General features: G+C 47.2%; 1 protein-coding gene across 1 annotated transcript in view; it reads right to left on the bottom strand.

Moving 5' to 3' along the window:
* Positions 1-12,758, bottom strand: part of LOC144119821 (uncharacterized) — a 33,920-nt gene extending 21,162 nt beyond the window's left edge. Inside the window, exons 1-9 of the mRNA XM_077652351.1 lie at positions 12,625-12,758; positions 11,042-11,102; positions 8,824-8,907; positions 7,891-8,021; positions 6,128-6,234; positions 4,359-4,516; positions 3,554-3,652; positions 2,590-2,704; positions 1,287-1,359 (exon numbers count right to left, since the gene is read on the bottom strand). Of these exons, the coding sequence (XP_077508477.1) occupies positions 1,287-1,359; positions 2,590-2,704; positions 3,554-3,652; positions 4,359-4,516; positions 6,128-6,234; positions 7,891-8,021; positions 8,824-8,907; positions 11,042-11,102; positions 12,625-12,758 (962 nt within the window). The remainder of the gene's footprint in view (positions 1-1,286; positions 1,360-2,589; positions 2,705-3,553; positions 3,653-4,358; positions 4,517-6,127; positions 6,235-7,890; positions 8,022-8,823; positions 8,908-11,041; positions 11,103-12,624) is intronic.
* Between the last annotated feature and the right edge of the window lie 3,041 nt (positions 12,759-15,799).

Below are 15,799 nucleotides of genomic sequence, written 5' to 3'. Positions count from 1 at the left end.
AGAACCGCTGACGCGGTTAAATATAGTCTGTCCTCTATTCCGCAGTACAATTAAGCGAGAAAAGGCTATAAGCGCGTTAACAGTTGCTTACTGTCACTAAGGTCCTCTTTGCACTCATTGCTAAATATTTGTCTCTCTGTGTGCGATGTATCGGAGAAACTTCTTCCTTCCTCTACATGCACTACGCAATTTGCTAAGAGCCATAACTTTTCCAGCTCGCCTGCGGAGATTCCTCACTCATTAGAGCGCATGCCTTGAAATCGAGGGAAATGCGAAATTATTCGCTCCAGCCAGCGACGCATGGTTCTGCTTATATTATTGCCTGGGAATCGGTGACGGGCCATCTTTTTGGCGTTATATTCTGTGTCCTTTTGCGGGAACGACGACATTGTGCGGAAACTGTCTGTCTTTGCAAGTAAACGTAATAAATCATAGACGCTCCGAGAGGTTTGCTGAAAGCTGGTTGCTGACTCCGCTTATTATGACGATTTCATGCCTTAAAAAAAGAAGAGAGGGGCGTGCCAACAACACAATTGCTTCGTTGACAACATAGCATACATCTTTTTGCTGTTTCCCAATTTACTCGCACTCGCCGCGGTGACTCATTTCCTAGCGCGTTCGGCTGCTGGGCCTCAGGACGAGGGAAATCTGGGGACGAGGATGAGACCTCGACCGCGGCGGCCGCGTTTGGATGAAGCCTAAGGGCCCAGCCACAAGGCAGCGTTTGTTCGGCGTCGCGTCAGCGTCTCGTCTACCGGATTCGTCGCTCGGAGCCCGCAGGAGAGGGCGACCAAACACTTGAGGGCATACGAACTGGCGTCTCCAGGCAGCGGTGTGGAGAGATAGCGGATAAAGCCCCTCAAATATACCCTGTGCGTAGCTAATCCTCCTATTCAGAGGCGACGGGAACCTTATGCGAGGACAATAACAAGGGTACAGAAGGGGCGCTGCTGCCTTCATAGAAACGAGCCGCGGCTATTGGTCCCCGCCAATCCCCACCTGCGAGGTATGTCCTACGCCGACGCTGAGGTCTGCGTCTGATTGCGTCGCCTCGCTCCAAGCGCCGGAATTTCGCCTCCGACGACGCCAGTAGTCGAGACGCGGATGCGACGCCGAGGAAATGCTGCCTTGTGCGTAAGGCACGGATGTTCTCTGAAATGTCATGGACGGGGCTAATTCGAATTCAACTACTGCATTCCTCACTGTACCAACATTGTTGTTTTTCAAAATAAATAAATAAATAAATAAATAAATAAAAAATAAATAAATAAATAAATAAAACTTACTCGCACGGATTTCTGCACATCTCTCGGCACTGTCGATCGTAGATAGCTTTACTCCTCTTGAGAACACAGTCGGCTGCGTAGTGGACAAAGATATATTCAGATAATTCACTTCCCCGTCAGAAGTCGGGCCGAAGCAGATACAGCATGCCGGAATTTTTTTTGGAACTTTCCATCAACCAAATGCGATTTCTTCAAGCGCCTCTACCATTCACTTCGAATTGGTTATCGACGAAAATACGACTCTGGTAATGTTATATGCGCTAGTTTTAACACGTACACTTAATTCCCCTTCACCGTTTCAAATGAGCACCATAATTGCTCGTTGGCATGACGCAATTTATTGTTACAGTACGCAGTCGACGTAGAAGTCTTTTTTTAAGCTGCCTATTAGCAGCAAATGGAGAAGGGAAATTTTCCGTGCCACAATGCTAGGGGAAACAAAGAAAGCCGAGGTGAACGCACTCTCTGTAGTTCAAATCACTGGACTTCAGCCACGCTTTTGATTATTATCTAGTCTTGCGTGGTCGTATCATTGGGTGACGACAACTTTTTTGAGGAGAGAGACAATGTTTAGGCGCTAATGTACTATCAGGCCTACATCATAACAGCGCCTGTTAACTGATTCTTCAACATTTTTTCGTTCAGCTATACTCAGCTATTTGTGCGACTCTTGCTTCTGGATTTACACGTTTACACAGGGCCGTTCACTGTGTAATTATTAAATTCACCGGCTACGCATTGGTTTCGAGCTGTACAAAACGTAACCTTAGGTCTACTCCTAATGACCTCGCTTGGATTGAATTTTGAGGGGTCTGACTGGCTGAAGTGATCCGTTATAACTAGGTTAATTTATTCTATGGAACGTGAAATAATAAATGAGGAAAAGCCAATGCGAGAGAGTTTGCGTCCCGAGATCCATCGAACCTCACCGAACCTCGCCGAAACTGTGCGAACCGCCAATCCCGAACCTTCCTTAACTCACCCAACCATATTCTGCACATATATCTATCTCGGTGGACATCCGAACCGCGCCGTATGGGAAGGGATAAAGGAGGGAGTGAAAGAGGAAAGGAAGAAAGAGGCGCCATAGTGGTGGGCTCCGGAATAATTTCCACCACCTGGGGAAATTATTCCGGAGCCCTCCGCTACATGCATTCATAGTTTTAGTGTACCCCTGTAAAGCACGCTTTGTTACATAAAGAGTTATGTTGCGGGGAAGTAAAATTTTAACCGTTCACGAGAATGACGAGATTGATTCACAGTGCTGCACGGATGAAATTTCCCGACGGTGGCGTCGACGCACCCGTCTGCTTGTCGTCGCACATGACGTCGTTGATCCTGTTCCGGAATGGGTAGGACTTCATTACGCAGCCGCAGTTTCGGAACGTGATGTTCATACGGCACTCCTCCATGCACAGCTGGGAGAGACGACGTCACGGAGCTTCAGAGTCGAATTAATAGCATTTTAGAGAAAACTAAGATCGCACGGTTAGCATTGAAAGCAGGCTTGCATCTCTTCTGAGTTTTCCGGAAAACGCGCTCTGAATCCAGACATTGACGCAGTGCCTTACGGCTTGGCGGTAAAACGCAGTCGGACTTCCTGAATAAATTGGAGCGCCCACGTTGGTTCGCGCGTGTGTGCCCGTGCGTGTAACGTGCGGTAACTCATAACTATTTTAATGAAACGAACACGCAGGAAGAAATTGTAGCGCGTTAGTGGAACCGACTACTAGTTGGAACAAAACGCGACAAAAACGCGGAGGAACTAGCGTATCAGATGAAAAAAAAAAAGTAGTACACGCAATAACCTAGCTCTGACACGCAGTAGACAACAGTGAGGACACAACGCGTCAGTAATAGTAGAAAGTGTATTGGAGTGACTTTAAACCGAAAAGTAGGCACTAGCAAGTAGGAAACAAAGAAAAAAGCACTGATACTCCTAATCTCACTGCAAAGTTATATGATTCGTAGCATAAGCTGTAATAAGCAGCACCGTCGCGAAAGCAGCCTTCGTGTGTGTACTTTCCCCTTTCGGAGTATCCAATGAGGCTTATAGCGAGCCTAAGACAGTCAACAGAGGCTTTTAGCATAGCGGAGACGTCCTAGAACCGACGTAAACCGGTTTACGTAAAAGATAGTACGTCTCCGCTATGATAAAATACTCCATTAAGGCAGGCATGAAACGTACCTTTCGCTTCTTTCCTGCGTTATTTTCTTTCCCCTTCTGACATCGTTCAGGAACAGAAAAGTACTAAGTGTGCGCTTACCGTCTGAGTCATGTAGGCGCCGTAGAAGCGGTGCAGGCCGAACATCTTGTAGTCCACACAGTTCGTGTCGTAAGGTGCGGGAAGCGCTATGCTCCCTTTCTGCGTGCATCAACGTCCAATCAGCATTAGAGATATTAAGCCCGCGTTGCGGACCGTTCCAGCGTTTTGTACATAATACACTTGAGCGATAGGAGGACGGACGGGGTTATGAGTGCGTAACGAAAGGCGTGCTATACAATACTGCCGGAAGAAACGCATGGCGCTTTCTTTTGTAATGCACAGCAAACAAACAAACAAAAGGAGAGAGAGAACAATTAGCTTGCGCCCAACATAGGCTGTAGTTGTAAGCTAACTACGTCGCTACTACTGTCCTGTAGAGAAAAGTTGTAATCGCCTCATTTGCATTCCTGTATTGTGGCAAAGCGCCTTTCTTTTCTGAACTTTGTATTACAACAGCCATCCACCATTTCAAGACAATAGAACGACACTACGCCATTCTTTGTTTTACTTTTGTAATTGAAAATGTCTTTCGATGTGTTCATGGGTGCGGTTTTCAAAGCAGTGTGTTGTGCATATACAAAGTACTTTTTTTTTTTCAACGGCACACTTTCATTAACTCCAGCAATGAGGTTGAGAGCTCACTGGTGTACACTGGTGTACAAAATACAACACAGAGTAGTCGCTAGCTGTACATACAAGGCCACGTACTTATTTGATTCTATACACTTGAATACGTCCTTAATCTCGCGCCCAAGGACCAATCAAGCGTTTGCCAGTAATGCTCATGGCCGTCCAATGAGTATACCTGCTCGATGCTGTACTCGTAGTTGCCGTTGGGCTCCAGGATGACCGTGTGCTTGGCTCCGGCGTCCAGGCTGTCCACGTGGTGGAAACCCACGTCGGCCACGTAGCGGTCCAGCGACACCAGCCGGCTGATCTTCCACGTGATGAACATACTGAAGTCTGCACGTCCCGACCCATCACATGTGCGAATAAGTGAGCGTCCGCTTCTTGGAATATGAAAATCACTATTCCGACAGGCGCAGTAAATTTAAACGATCGTCGAAGATGAATAAGGTTGATGAAGGGGGCCGATGGATAATGGCTGTGGATCGATAGAAGGCGGGAAAAGCAATGCGGAGAGCGGCTAGCGGTCAGCCTGTGTCTAGGTCCTTCGTCTGCCGACGCGCTGCTGGTCGGGGCAGCATTTCTCAGTTTCTCCAACAAGAAAACGGTCTATTCTTTTCGGACAAGGGGCAAGACGTAAGGATGGGAAAAAAACAAGGCTTTTTGTAATCGGCCGACTATAGGCGCGCTCTCTCCATCACTTCTTTGTTTGTCGGTGCTTTGACATTTAGGCGTAGCTGTAAGGACTGGTGCCCTCGACACTTTTCCGCCAATCACCGCTAAAAATGGAACCATTCATGCATGTGGGCGGCGCCAAAGGCCCGAAACGCTCGCAGCTGTCCCAGCATACTTTTCCTAGTAGCCATGTCAACTGGCTCAGTAGCCCTCCGAAAGAACCATTCCTCGAAGTGTTCACAATGACGGCTGTTATTGGAAACCTTCTTGGAAGGCCACAGTACCTTGGAAGGCTATGATACCACAAGACTCCCCACAACCGACAGCGTGGTAGGGCACGTGACGCGCAGTTATTTATCGCAGAAGCGCACCCATCGATGCACCTCACACTGCCGCTGTACTTTAAACGGCTTAAGGAGTCACAGCCGCGAAATACTGAGTCGGGAAGCGAGGACGCCTTAACCTAACTGACACCAACGAGACACGCTGGGTGTACTTCCCAGCCCACATATGTCATGTGATTGCCCGAACAAAAAAATTGATTAAAAAAAAGGAAATCCCTAATTTAGTCAACGCATAAAACAAGCATTGCAACCAACATAAAAAAAAACCTACAGGACAGGGACCCTGGACAGCGGGTGTCTCATAACACCTCTGCTATCTGATAAAGTTTCCTTTTTCCTGGCAGTAGACTCACAGATACGGTTTTTAAACGAGCTGATCAGTGCACAGGCTCCGGGCTTAGATGTCTTGCAACCGTCAATGCAAACCAGTGAAGAAAATGCACTTTCTCTCCTAATTAAAAAAAAATGAGTCGGAGCATTGCCTGCTCCCACATTCATCGTCTCATTTACTAATTACATGAACAGAAAGGAAAGGCTGTCGCTCTTCTCGGGAACAACTTCTATTTCTTGAAAACAATAAACATTCGAGCATTGACTTCAGGCTGAAGAGCCTCTGTCACGATCGGAGAGAAATAGCACATAAAGACTGCATTGGTTAAATACCCTAGAATCTGTATTGTAGTGTATTCTCTGGCAAAACTGTACTCGTTGTGAACCGTAAGCACGTTTCATTACTCTCAAGTGTACACACTCATCATCTTCATCATCGCTTCACGCTACTTCTTATAGCTGCACTAACTGTTCCTTGAAATTGTTCAAAAGCCCGAGTTATCGCTTGCGAGTAAGGGATCGGTGTTCTAACCGATGAAATGACTCGTGAACATTACCCATCAGTGGGCATTCGATGAGCCCATGAACACGTGCTCACCGAAGAGGGGCGGGTATTCGTGGTAGGCGGACATCTCCTGGTTCCCTCTCCAGTTGAGCGTGTAGCACATGTACTTGGGCAGCCGCGAGAAGGACTGCACGATCTGCCTGCGTCAGTGCACACATGTCACAACACTTTCCCTTCCTCCTGCAGCCTTATACCCACGCGTTGCTATAAAGCAGAGCGCCGTTCAGTCCTTCCACCAAACTAGTGCACAGCCAGGGCACCGCAATAAATTAAATTCAAACTTTTACACTTGCTGCGTAAATCGCGTAATTCAGCGAGAGCTCGCGTAAACGTTATCAAGATTTTAAAGAAAATATGTGCCCGCTGCCGTGAGCTTCGGGATCCTGGCCGACGGATAGACGCGCTGTGCAGGAAGACTTCTTCTGCAATGCGGTTTTGGCTGGTGGCATTAAATGTTATTTCTTTCTCTCTCTTTGCTTTATTCCCCTTCATGAATTCCTTCCTCGACGGTACGATCCAGGTGTTTTTTTTTTTTTTCAATTTGCAAGAAAGAGAAGTCAGCATTCAGTGACTCTGCAAGCCTGCTTTGTGTGGTTAGAAGAGAATTGAGACTGTTCAGGCATGTTATAAAGCTTCCAATAAAGTGACACGTCGTTCACAGTCGTTCCAGCACAGTAACTTGCGGCTGTGATACAACCGGAATAATTAATGAATTCCTGATTGGATACTGCGCTGCCATTCCTCGGTGATTCCAAGAAGGTTGGGTGCACGCTATATTCCCACGCTTCTCAGCTACAAAGGTCTATCGCCTTGTTTTATTGATTGCTTCGTTTGTGTACAACATTTTCGACCGACTACATGCTGAGACGGATCGAACGTTGGCATTGCGTGGGCGCACTGCAGCTTTACGGCGATTGTTTGTTGTTTAATATTGTTTAGCCAGCGTAAAGTGCACGAGAAATTGAAGTAAAACGAATGAAATCGCTCCTGAAATCTGGCTTCTTTTATTTAATCTGCATCAGAACATAAAGACCCCAACATTCTTATAATATTCCAAGAGCATATGCACAGCTTCGCTAATTCTGCGCCACGCTGTGAAAAGCTGCGTTTATGGTCAGCTATGTTTAGTGACGTATACTTGTTCTATGTGAATGTGCAGTCTCCATCAATCTCTCCCCCCTTAGACGCTGCATGCAGATCATTGTATTGTATTACCACCAAGTTTCCACTTGCTATATCTACCTCTTTCGTTCCTTTCCTTCCCCTTTATTCTACCGCGAAGTAGCAATCCAGCCTTCCTCGATTCCACCTCTCCCCTTTTCGAGCACCTGCCGCGGTGGCTCAGTGGTTAGGGCGCTCGCCTACTGATCCGGAGTTCCCGGGTTCGAACCAGACCGCGGCGGCTGCGTTTTTATGGAGGCAAAGCGCTAAGGTGCCCGTGTGTTGTGCGATGTCAGTGCACGTTAAAGATCCCCAGATGGTCGAAATTATTCCGGAGACCTCCGCTACGGCACCTCTCTCTTCCTTACTTCTTTCACTCCCTCCTTTACCCCTTCCCTTAGGGCGTAGTTCAGGTGTCCAACGATCTATGAGACAGATACTGCGCGATTTTCTTTCCCCAAAAAATCAATTATTATTATTATTATTTTCGAGCAACCAAAGCCTCCTCTCTCTCTCTCTCTCTCTCTCTCTCTCTCTCTCTCTCTCTCTCTCTCTCTCTCTCTCCCCCCCTCTCGTGGCCACACGGAACAGTGCACAATGCGGGGTGTTCACACGTGGCAGGGTTTGGCGCGTACTTATCCTCCAGGATGAACTTGTAGTAGTAGAGTGTGGGGTCCTCGATGGTGGTCTGAATGACGTCAGTGGCGTCCAGCGCGATCTCGCCCAGGTTGCCGTCCTGGTCGAGCACGCGACGAAGCGCCGGAAACTGCGCATGCGCGGACAGCAAAGGATGTGTGCCATGGTAACCATCGTCAGACGATCCCGCTTTTTTTCTCTTCGTGCAAGGAATTAGGTCAGTGGTGGTTCTTTATTTCCACTGACATTATAAACGTGTGTAAGGCTGCGAAAAAGGTGAATGGGAGGCGCAAAAAAATTGGCAGTGCGCTTCATCACACATTTTGAAGCACCTAAGTTGCTTTTTACCAAACCCTCGCTCCCTTAAACAGGCCATGGGAGCCATAGGCCATGGGAGGACAAAAGCATTTTTAACGGCAAAGAGGTTATGAACAATTTTTTTTCAAATATTCTAAGATTTCACTATAAAAATCAATATTTCCGCAGATCTCCCGTCGGCAGGCTCGCATTTTTTTTTGTGCTATTAACGTTCCTGCTATCGTCAAATGCGTTCCCCATTGTTTTCTACGGCAGTCTTAACTGCTCGATGCGACGTATAGAAAAATTTTAAAAGAAATATTTTACTACGCATCGGAAGAATAGAACATTACCTTCAATATTTCCATAACAGTACCTTAGAATTTTTTAATCAAACATTTTGTCCAAGAATGTTGGATATGCACACGAGAAAGGGCTAAGAAGGGTGTTTCAGGGCTCCCTTGGAGCATGTAGTGCTGAAAAAAAAAATTAGCAGAAGGTTTAGCATATCGAAGCGCGGAATATCGTGCACTAGCACTAGTTACGGTGGACATTTTAGGTCCTTACGTGCTTAAGGCATTTGGCCTAAAGGTAGTTACCTCTGACCTAAAGGCCTTTACCCTGAAGGCATTTACCTTGAAGGCCTTCACCGAGGTGTACTCTTCACCTACCTCGGCCTTCGCCCAGGTGAAGGCCTGCCACGTGTGCAGGCGGGGCGCCTGCCACAAAGCAGGCTTCGGAGACGTACTACCTATGCCCGAAATCGGAAAATGCGCCTAGTAATAATGCCACTGCACTAAAACCTTATTTAGTGTGCCCCGGTGAAGCCGTAGCCCAACTAATGGCTACCAGATGAGCGCTTCCTATCTAAGTGGTGCTGATGGAGGAGAGATGACTCCGAACCATCCGTGGAAGGCACGCAGCGCAGTTCGTTCCCTTTCCCGTTTTCTTCATCTCCATCGTTTTCCTCACGGCGTGGTTCAGATGGCCACGCGAGCTGAGAAAGTCACTGCGTTTTGTCCCCTCCTCCTCCTTTACGCAACGCGGTGTTCCAACGAAAAGCCTTTAAAGGGCCTTTGCAGAGCGCGTACAATATGCCAGATACGAGCTAGGCTATCCCTTAGTACGGGGTGACAGGATATTTTCCTCCTCCCCCTTCCACCATTTCACGCTCATGAAATGGAGAAGGAAATCCATGGTGAGGACCGTTCCCGCTGGCGTTACCAACGTGTGTCATTCTGGGAACAGGGGCAGCAAACACGTTCGAACACGAACGACCAGGCAAGAAGGTAGCAGATGAGGGAGACTTTATATCAGCGCATTTGGTCGTAAGTTTGTTGGTGCGAAGACAGCCCTTAAGAAATGTTAGATCACCCCGCCAGTATTTTCTCTCCAACAACTTGCCCAGAGACGTCACTAGTGTAAGCTGCACCTAATGTGGTGACGTGGTACGTCAACCCCCCCCCCCCCCCCCTCTCCATCCACATTTTCCTCATGTGGGTACGCGAACCGCTCAGTGCCTTGGTCACGTGACCTTGCAGCGACATCGCAACCTGGCCACCGGACAGTGAGCAAACTGCCCACCGTGACAGGTGGCAGCTAAATTAATGATTGGTCGTTCGTGAAGAGCAAACTGGGTCGCCCAAGACCCACCGCTGGGAGCAGCTGCCATCGCAGGGCAATCGAAATTATTTCGGAGCCCTCCATCTTTCCCTCTCTCTTCTTTCACTCATTTCTTTCCCTCATTTCTTTATCCCTCCACTCACGGCTCGCCCGTCGTGGTGGCTCAGTGGTCAGTGCGCTCGGCCGGAGGATCTGGGCTCGGCAGCCTTTCTTCTTTCCCTCCCTCCTTTATCCCTTCCTTTACGGCGCGGTTCAGGTGTCCGCCGATATTTGAGACAGATACTGCGTCTTTTTTTCTTAAAAGCAACAACCAAAAAATTTCGTCAGTTAACGATTACGAAAGGTTAGTGTTCGCGTTTCGGTCGTCCAGTCCGCCTTTCATTCTGCGCTAATAGTAATTAAATAATACATTTTCTGCTGCATGTATCACAGTCCCCGCTGGCCAACGCGCTAACCTCCAAGTTAAGCACATTCCGTGGAACTTGTATTCGTTCTCACGAGTGCAGTTCTGCGCGTATGCTGAAAATGCGCATACACTCACTAGAGTTAGATACAACTCAAGAACCAAGCCGAAAATCTCCGTCAAAGGAGGCCCTTATTCGGTCTACGGCGTAGACCGCTTCATGTAGTGTTAAATCGCAGAGGCCTGGCAGGTGCAAGGGGATTATCCATGCGATAACGATTAACCGTGACGTCATGGCAACCGGTCGGCGCCATTGGCTGGGGGACCTCCATGGAGGGGCATTTGACACTTCGTTCTTGAGTTGTATCCGGCTATACAAGCTGCTAAAGCAGGTGTGCAAGAGCTGTAAAACAGGACGCGGAAAGACAAAGCGCTTAATGTACACAGTGTCCCCTGTAATTTAAGCTGAGAACTGGAAAAAATGACAAGACAATGACAAACGACAAGATAACCGTTAAGGGTAACGGAGTGGATTCCAAGAGAAGGCAAACGTAGCAGGGGGCGGCAGAAAGTTAGGTGGGCGGATGAGATTAAGAAGTTTGCAGGATAACGCTGACTGCAGCTGACAAAGGACAGGGTTAATTGCAGAGACATGGGAGAGGCCCTTGCCCTGCAGTGGGCGTAGTCAGGCTGATGGTGATGATGATGAATTTGCGATCTTAGGATGCCGAGTAGTGCTGAAGGAAAGGCGTGAACGAAGTTGGTTAAACACGTTTGGCGCATAAATTGCTTGGTCGCTTTGTGTTGCTTTCAAAGGCTCCGCTCACCTTGTCCGCAGTGAGGTTGCAGAACATCGGGTACCGTCCACACAGCTTGTCCTTCTCGATCCTAATTGAGATGCACAATCAATCAGTGTCACTCACATATCTCATAAAGTCTTGAACGCGAGCGGACCGCGAATATTGCTTCCAGACTGGTAAATTGAAGAATCAACGCAATGTTTGAACTGATTTCTTGCGCCTGAAGGTTGAAGCTTCTGGCCACCGCGTAGTTTAAAATGTCTTAACTATATAGTTCAGAATTTTTAAACTACGCGGTGGCTATTGGCTGCACCTTTTGTGTTCCGTAATCTCTCTGTGACTCGACTTTCTGGGATATATAAATCAAGAAAGGAGCTAACTAGTTCTGGAATATAAAACTCGCTATCGAAAAGTTCAGCCACGCTGTAATAATGGAGACAAAAAAAACTTGCGAGATGGAGCCGCACACCAGCGAATCAATACACGACATCGTGCCAATAGTTATATCACACGCCCTTGCCTGTCATTGTGTCGTCTGGACCTATTCCCGAGGAATATTATTGCTGTATGCTAGCCTTTAAACCGTTTGTGAGCTCGTACATATACGTATACTGGCGTGAAACAAACTTTGATCTCCAAACTTGCGCAGTATACACCGTGCTATACGGACGTACGCTGTTGTCAGAAAAAACTGACGTATACGCGGTGCGTGATTTTAAATTCGCTTCGCTTCTCGTCTCTCGTCCACCCTCTCTCAGCTGCTACAGCCGCTTACACAACTTCCACATGCTATAAGTGAAATGTTAGTCATATGAAAAGCAGCTGTATCGCGTCGGCGACGTTTAATCTGCATGGGCCTCGGACCAACTTGACACAAAGCGCGCACAAAACACAAAGACGAGGGAAGGCGAAAGACAAACGCGCTATTTGCAAATAATTGTTATTCTAAAGGTTGCTCGAAATGTGTAAGAACTTGTAAGTGTAAAAAAGCAAACAACAAAAACAACAAACAACATAAAAACAGTTGTCGCGCGCTTCGTATCAAGCAGGCCAAATCCACACCTATGTCTAAGTTACGTCCAAGCACATGCATTTGGTGGTAGGCTAGGAGGTCTTTTATTGACTGTTAGAATGAATACATTATAATACTGCACTCCTTACAAACTATACAGTCTGGCACCTCTCGTGGTTGTACACTGGAAGGTAGTAAAAGAGCATGCCCTCGATCCCGGATCCTCGAAGGGTGTGTTGGGAAGTGTTTGCTCATTCGGGATTTTTTTTTCAGGGAATTTTAGTAGCAAAAAGTGACCAAAAAGGAATCCTTCTCAGATTTTCTGAGAGTTTTAAGCACCGAAATCTGCTCGATTTTTCCGAACTGCTGGATATTCCAAACTACTGCAGGAAAAAAAGGGCCATAAATAGGGATCTTGGGGTCTGTAATTGAAAGCATTCTCGGTTAAGCCTTGGGATGTCACTGTTGTCGAGGTCGAATAATATGATCACAAAGGCGAGAGACATGGACGATACACACGCCACAGTCAGAAAAAAAGAGAAGAAACATAGCGCAAGAAGGCGCGTAGTCAGACATATGAGTCAACTCGTCGTTATACCAATTTGTGACGCAGACGGATATTCCCGGGAAGCGCAGCGTCTGGGTGCTCTCGATGAGCACATCAACCACGGTGGGGTGCTTGAGGAAGGACACCAGCGTGCCGGTGGCCTGGTACAGCAGGCCGGACACCATCAGCGTACCGCTGACCAATCGAAGCGCGCGGAACACCATCCGCCACCTGCGACCACCATATCCACATTGCCATGAGCACGCATGCTCTTTGCCAGTCAAAAGCTGATTGGTGCGCTGCTCTTTAAATCTTAGACGCGGTTGAAGCTGTGCTCGCTGATCATGACTTTCGATTAACGCGCCCCTGTTAAATATTTCTCAGCCTCCTTCCCCAGATTCTGCATTGCTGCTCAGAAGATTTTCACCCTCCTTAAACAGGCTGGTGGCTGCAGAGACAGAAACGATCGTTACAGCGTTTGAGGAGAAGGGCCCATCTTCTTCTCATGTGCCCTTGCTGTCTTTTAGCGCTTCTGTATTCAGTAAGGTCATTACCAACCCAAGCTTTTGTCGCACACAACCCCAAACTTTCGAGACACCACCGGGTACCGAAATCTTGCATAAGCCCCTGATCGGAGCCTTAGATATAGCTCGCGAAAAAAAGCGACTTTAAGCGAGCTGTTCGACGGCAACTTGCTTGTTTCATGTTCATCGCGGCCACTTCTGGATCCACAGTTTCTCTCTGTCCTTTTCTTTTTCTCCTGTAACAGCCGGGATGGGAAAACCCCATTGGCCCTTAATTTTCTGACGAAAAGTGTCCATGAAATGTATTATGAAAATAGGACCGCACCCTTCCCCAATTTCTCCCTCTAAGAACTAGTCGCCTATTAATTCGCCCGCTGAGAGATGAGTCGTGATGTAGTAGAGCTTCACGCCTTTCTCTGTACGCCGTCTAAGGCAAGTCGTAACGACAAACTGACCACAATCGTGTGCGCCTTCGGGCGTTAGTGACCTCACTTTTTCTCCGCCGGCGAAGCCATCATCGCATGTGATACGCCCGTGCGTTTCTTCTGCGACCGCTGGCTCACAGTGTCTGCGGCAAGCATCCTCACTCCGAAGTGGCCCTCCTGAGCTTCGGCAAGCCCGGGTAGTGGAACCACATTCGCTGAAACTTGCGGATGGAACCACAAAAAGCAAAAAGGGGGAATAGGGGAGGGGGACAGGGGAAATAAGGAAGGGAACAGCCTAGTAATGGAGTATCAGGTGTGGCAGCGTTCCGTGACGCTCGGAATTGGATATCGACCTCGCCGTTCATATGCGTGCGGTGCGACCCAGGCTTCTAGGCGTAAACCGTGGGAAAACGACAGGTGCCAACGTTGTGGAACGGTAGCACGGCAGCGTTATGGGCGATGTACGGGCGCAGAATGTGAACGCGACAGCCACCTGGGTCCCTGGGGGCTGCGAGCTGTGTGACTGAGTAATCAGCCTGTTTACGGAGCATTATTTGTGCTCGCATTGCACTGCGAAAAAAAGAGACCGTTTAAGGACGTCGAAGCCACTAGACGCCTTGAATGGTTTAAATAATTTAAGCGGCTGGCACTTGGGGATTTATATGAATGCATGATACGCAAGTAATTGACAGCTAGTATTGTTTTACAGTATGCCTAAAATGAATCAACACACGTTATGCTGAGAATATTTATGTAACAAAACGTTATCCTTTGCAGAGAATTGGGTCCTTTCAAAACTTCCGCGCCAGTCCTAATTTGTCAAATGCTTGTTCAACCGTTACTGCTTTTTTTTACAGTTTTTAGCTTGATATTTTATATAGTGGACTTTGAAGGTTACTAAAATTTTTGAAACTCATTACCTATAGACCTCCTGCATGTTTGTAAACAAACGAGGTGGCGCTGCAGTCGCTAGCGAGCTCGTGGTAGGCAAAAGGTCGGGGAGTGGCGTCGCGGATAGGTGTTGAGCGCGGGTTTTCAAGGCTTGTAGGCGCGTTTTCAGTTTCTGCGAATCATAGCAATGGTCGATGCTTCCAACTTAGTAATTTGTTGAAGTACACGAGCTCGCGTTGGCCATGTGCGGCCTATAAAGAGAAATAGTTTGCCACTGTATTGTATATATGGTTAGTAGAAAACATGTAGAAATCGTTCCTGCCGTTTATTTATGCGCTAGGCATTGAGTAAAACAAGTTTTGACACTCTGCACTAGGACAATAGTGAGGGGAAGCGCTGGCCTTGTTTCGTCGGAGCAGACATGCGCTCATCGTCTGCTGACATACGTACGTGTCGCGCTGTGCGAAAAGTGGGGACAGCGTCATGTCCCTAATCTCCTGCCTCGCTTAGCGCTGTTTTTAGCCGCATGACCACGCACCAGCAAGGCCGACTTGTCCTCTTGTTAAGCTGGTCGATTTGGTAAAAATTTTTGATTTCTAGAATTATTTTCTTTCCTAGCCCTGAAGTCTAGTTTCGTGACGAAAAATTATAGCAAAATATTGAGTACAAATTTATAAATTACGCTTTTTAGAAGTGTGGTCGTCAAAAATTGTGAGGTAATTTCTTTGATTTCAGTGCCGCATTTCTTTGACCAAAGCGAAAGCGAAGATGCCATAAACGAGGGAATAAACTTTAAGGTTCGTTTTGTAACCTCTCACATTTTCTGCGACTGGATCACTTACCTTCGTAATTCGCATGAAAATCAAATGATTCCATTTGTCGCAAACTATTCCTGAGACGTTGAGGAGCGAAATCTCGATTTTTTTCCCTACACGTGCAGTACTGTGTTAGTTATTTCTTGTAACGAATGTTTTCATGTAACTATGCATGCATAAGTACTGATCATATAGAAAAAGAACTAATCGCGTCATCGTACAGAACAGGGCTTTATGTACATGCTGGCATAAAAAAACTGCGCACTATCTACTCAATTATTTGAGACCTTGGGGGACTTGACGACGGTGTTAATTATAATTACCCAGAACTGCACCAGGTATAGCTATAAATAAAATGAATTACTGAAACTAGCGTAGGAATTTCATATTTGTACCAAGTTTAGTTACATATCGCATGCATGAATAACGAAAACACTTTTCATTGCCGCGTCCCCTCTCAATCTCGCCACGTTTCTGTTAGTAGCACGCCTGCAGCTGCTTCTTTCCAAACAAGCTTCGCGATCATGTACTACCTCATGAAACATGACACATGCATAATGCAATGAAAAAG

This window comes from Amblyomma americanum, chromosome 2 (assembly GCF_052857255.1).
Source record: "Amblyomma americanum isolate KBUSLIRL-KWMA chromosome 2, ASM5285725v1, whole genome shotgun sequence".
In the NCBI taxonomy this organism is placed as follows: Eukaryota; Metazoa; Arthropoda; class Arachnida; order Ixodida; family Ixodidae; genus Amblyomma; species Amblyomma americanum.
The sequence above is the reverse complement of the archived record's forward strand: the minus strand, read 5'-3'. Positions and strand labels throughout refer to the sequence as shown.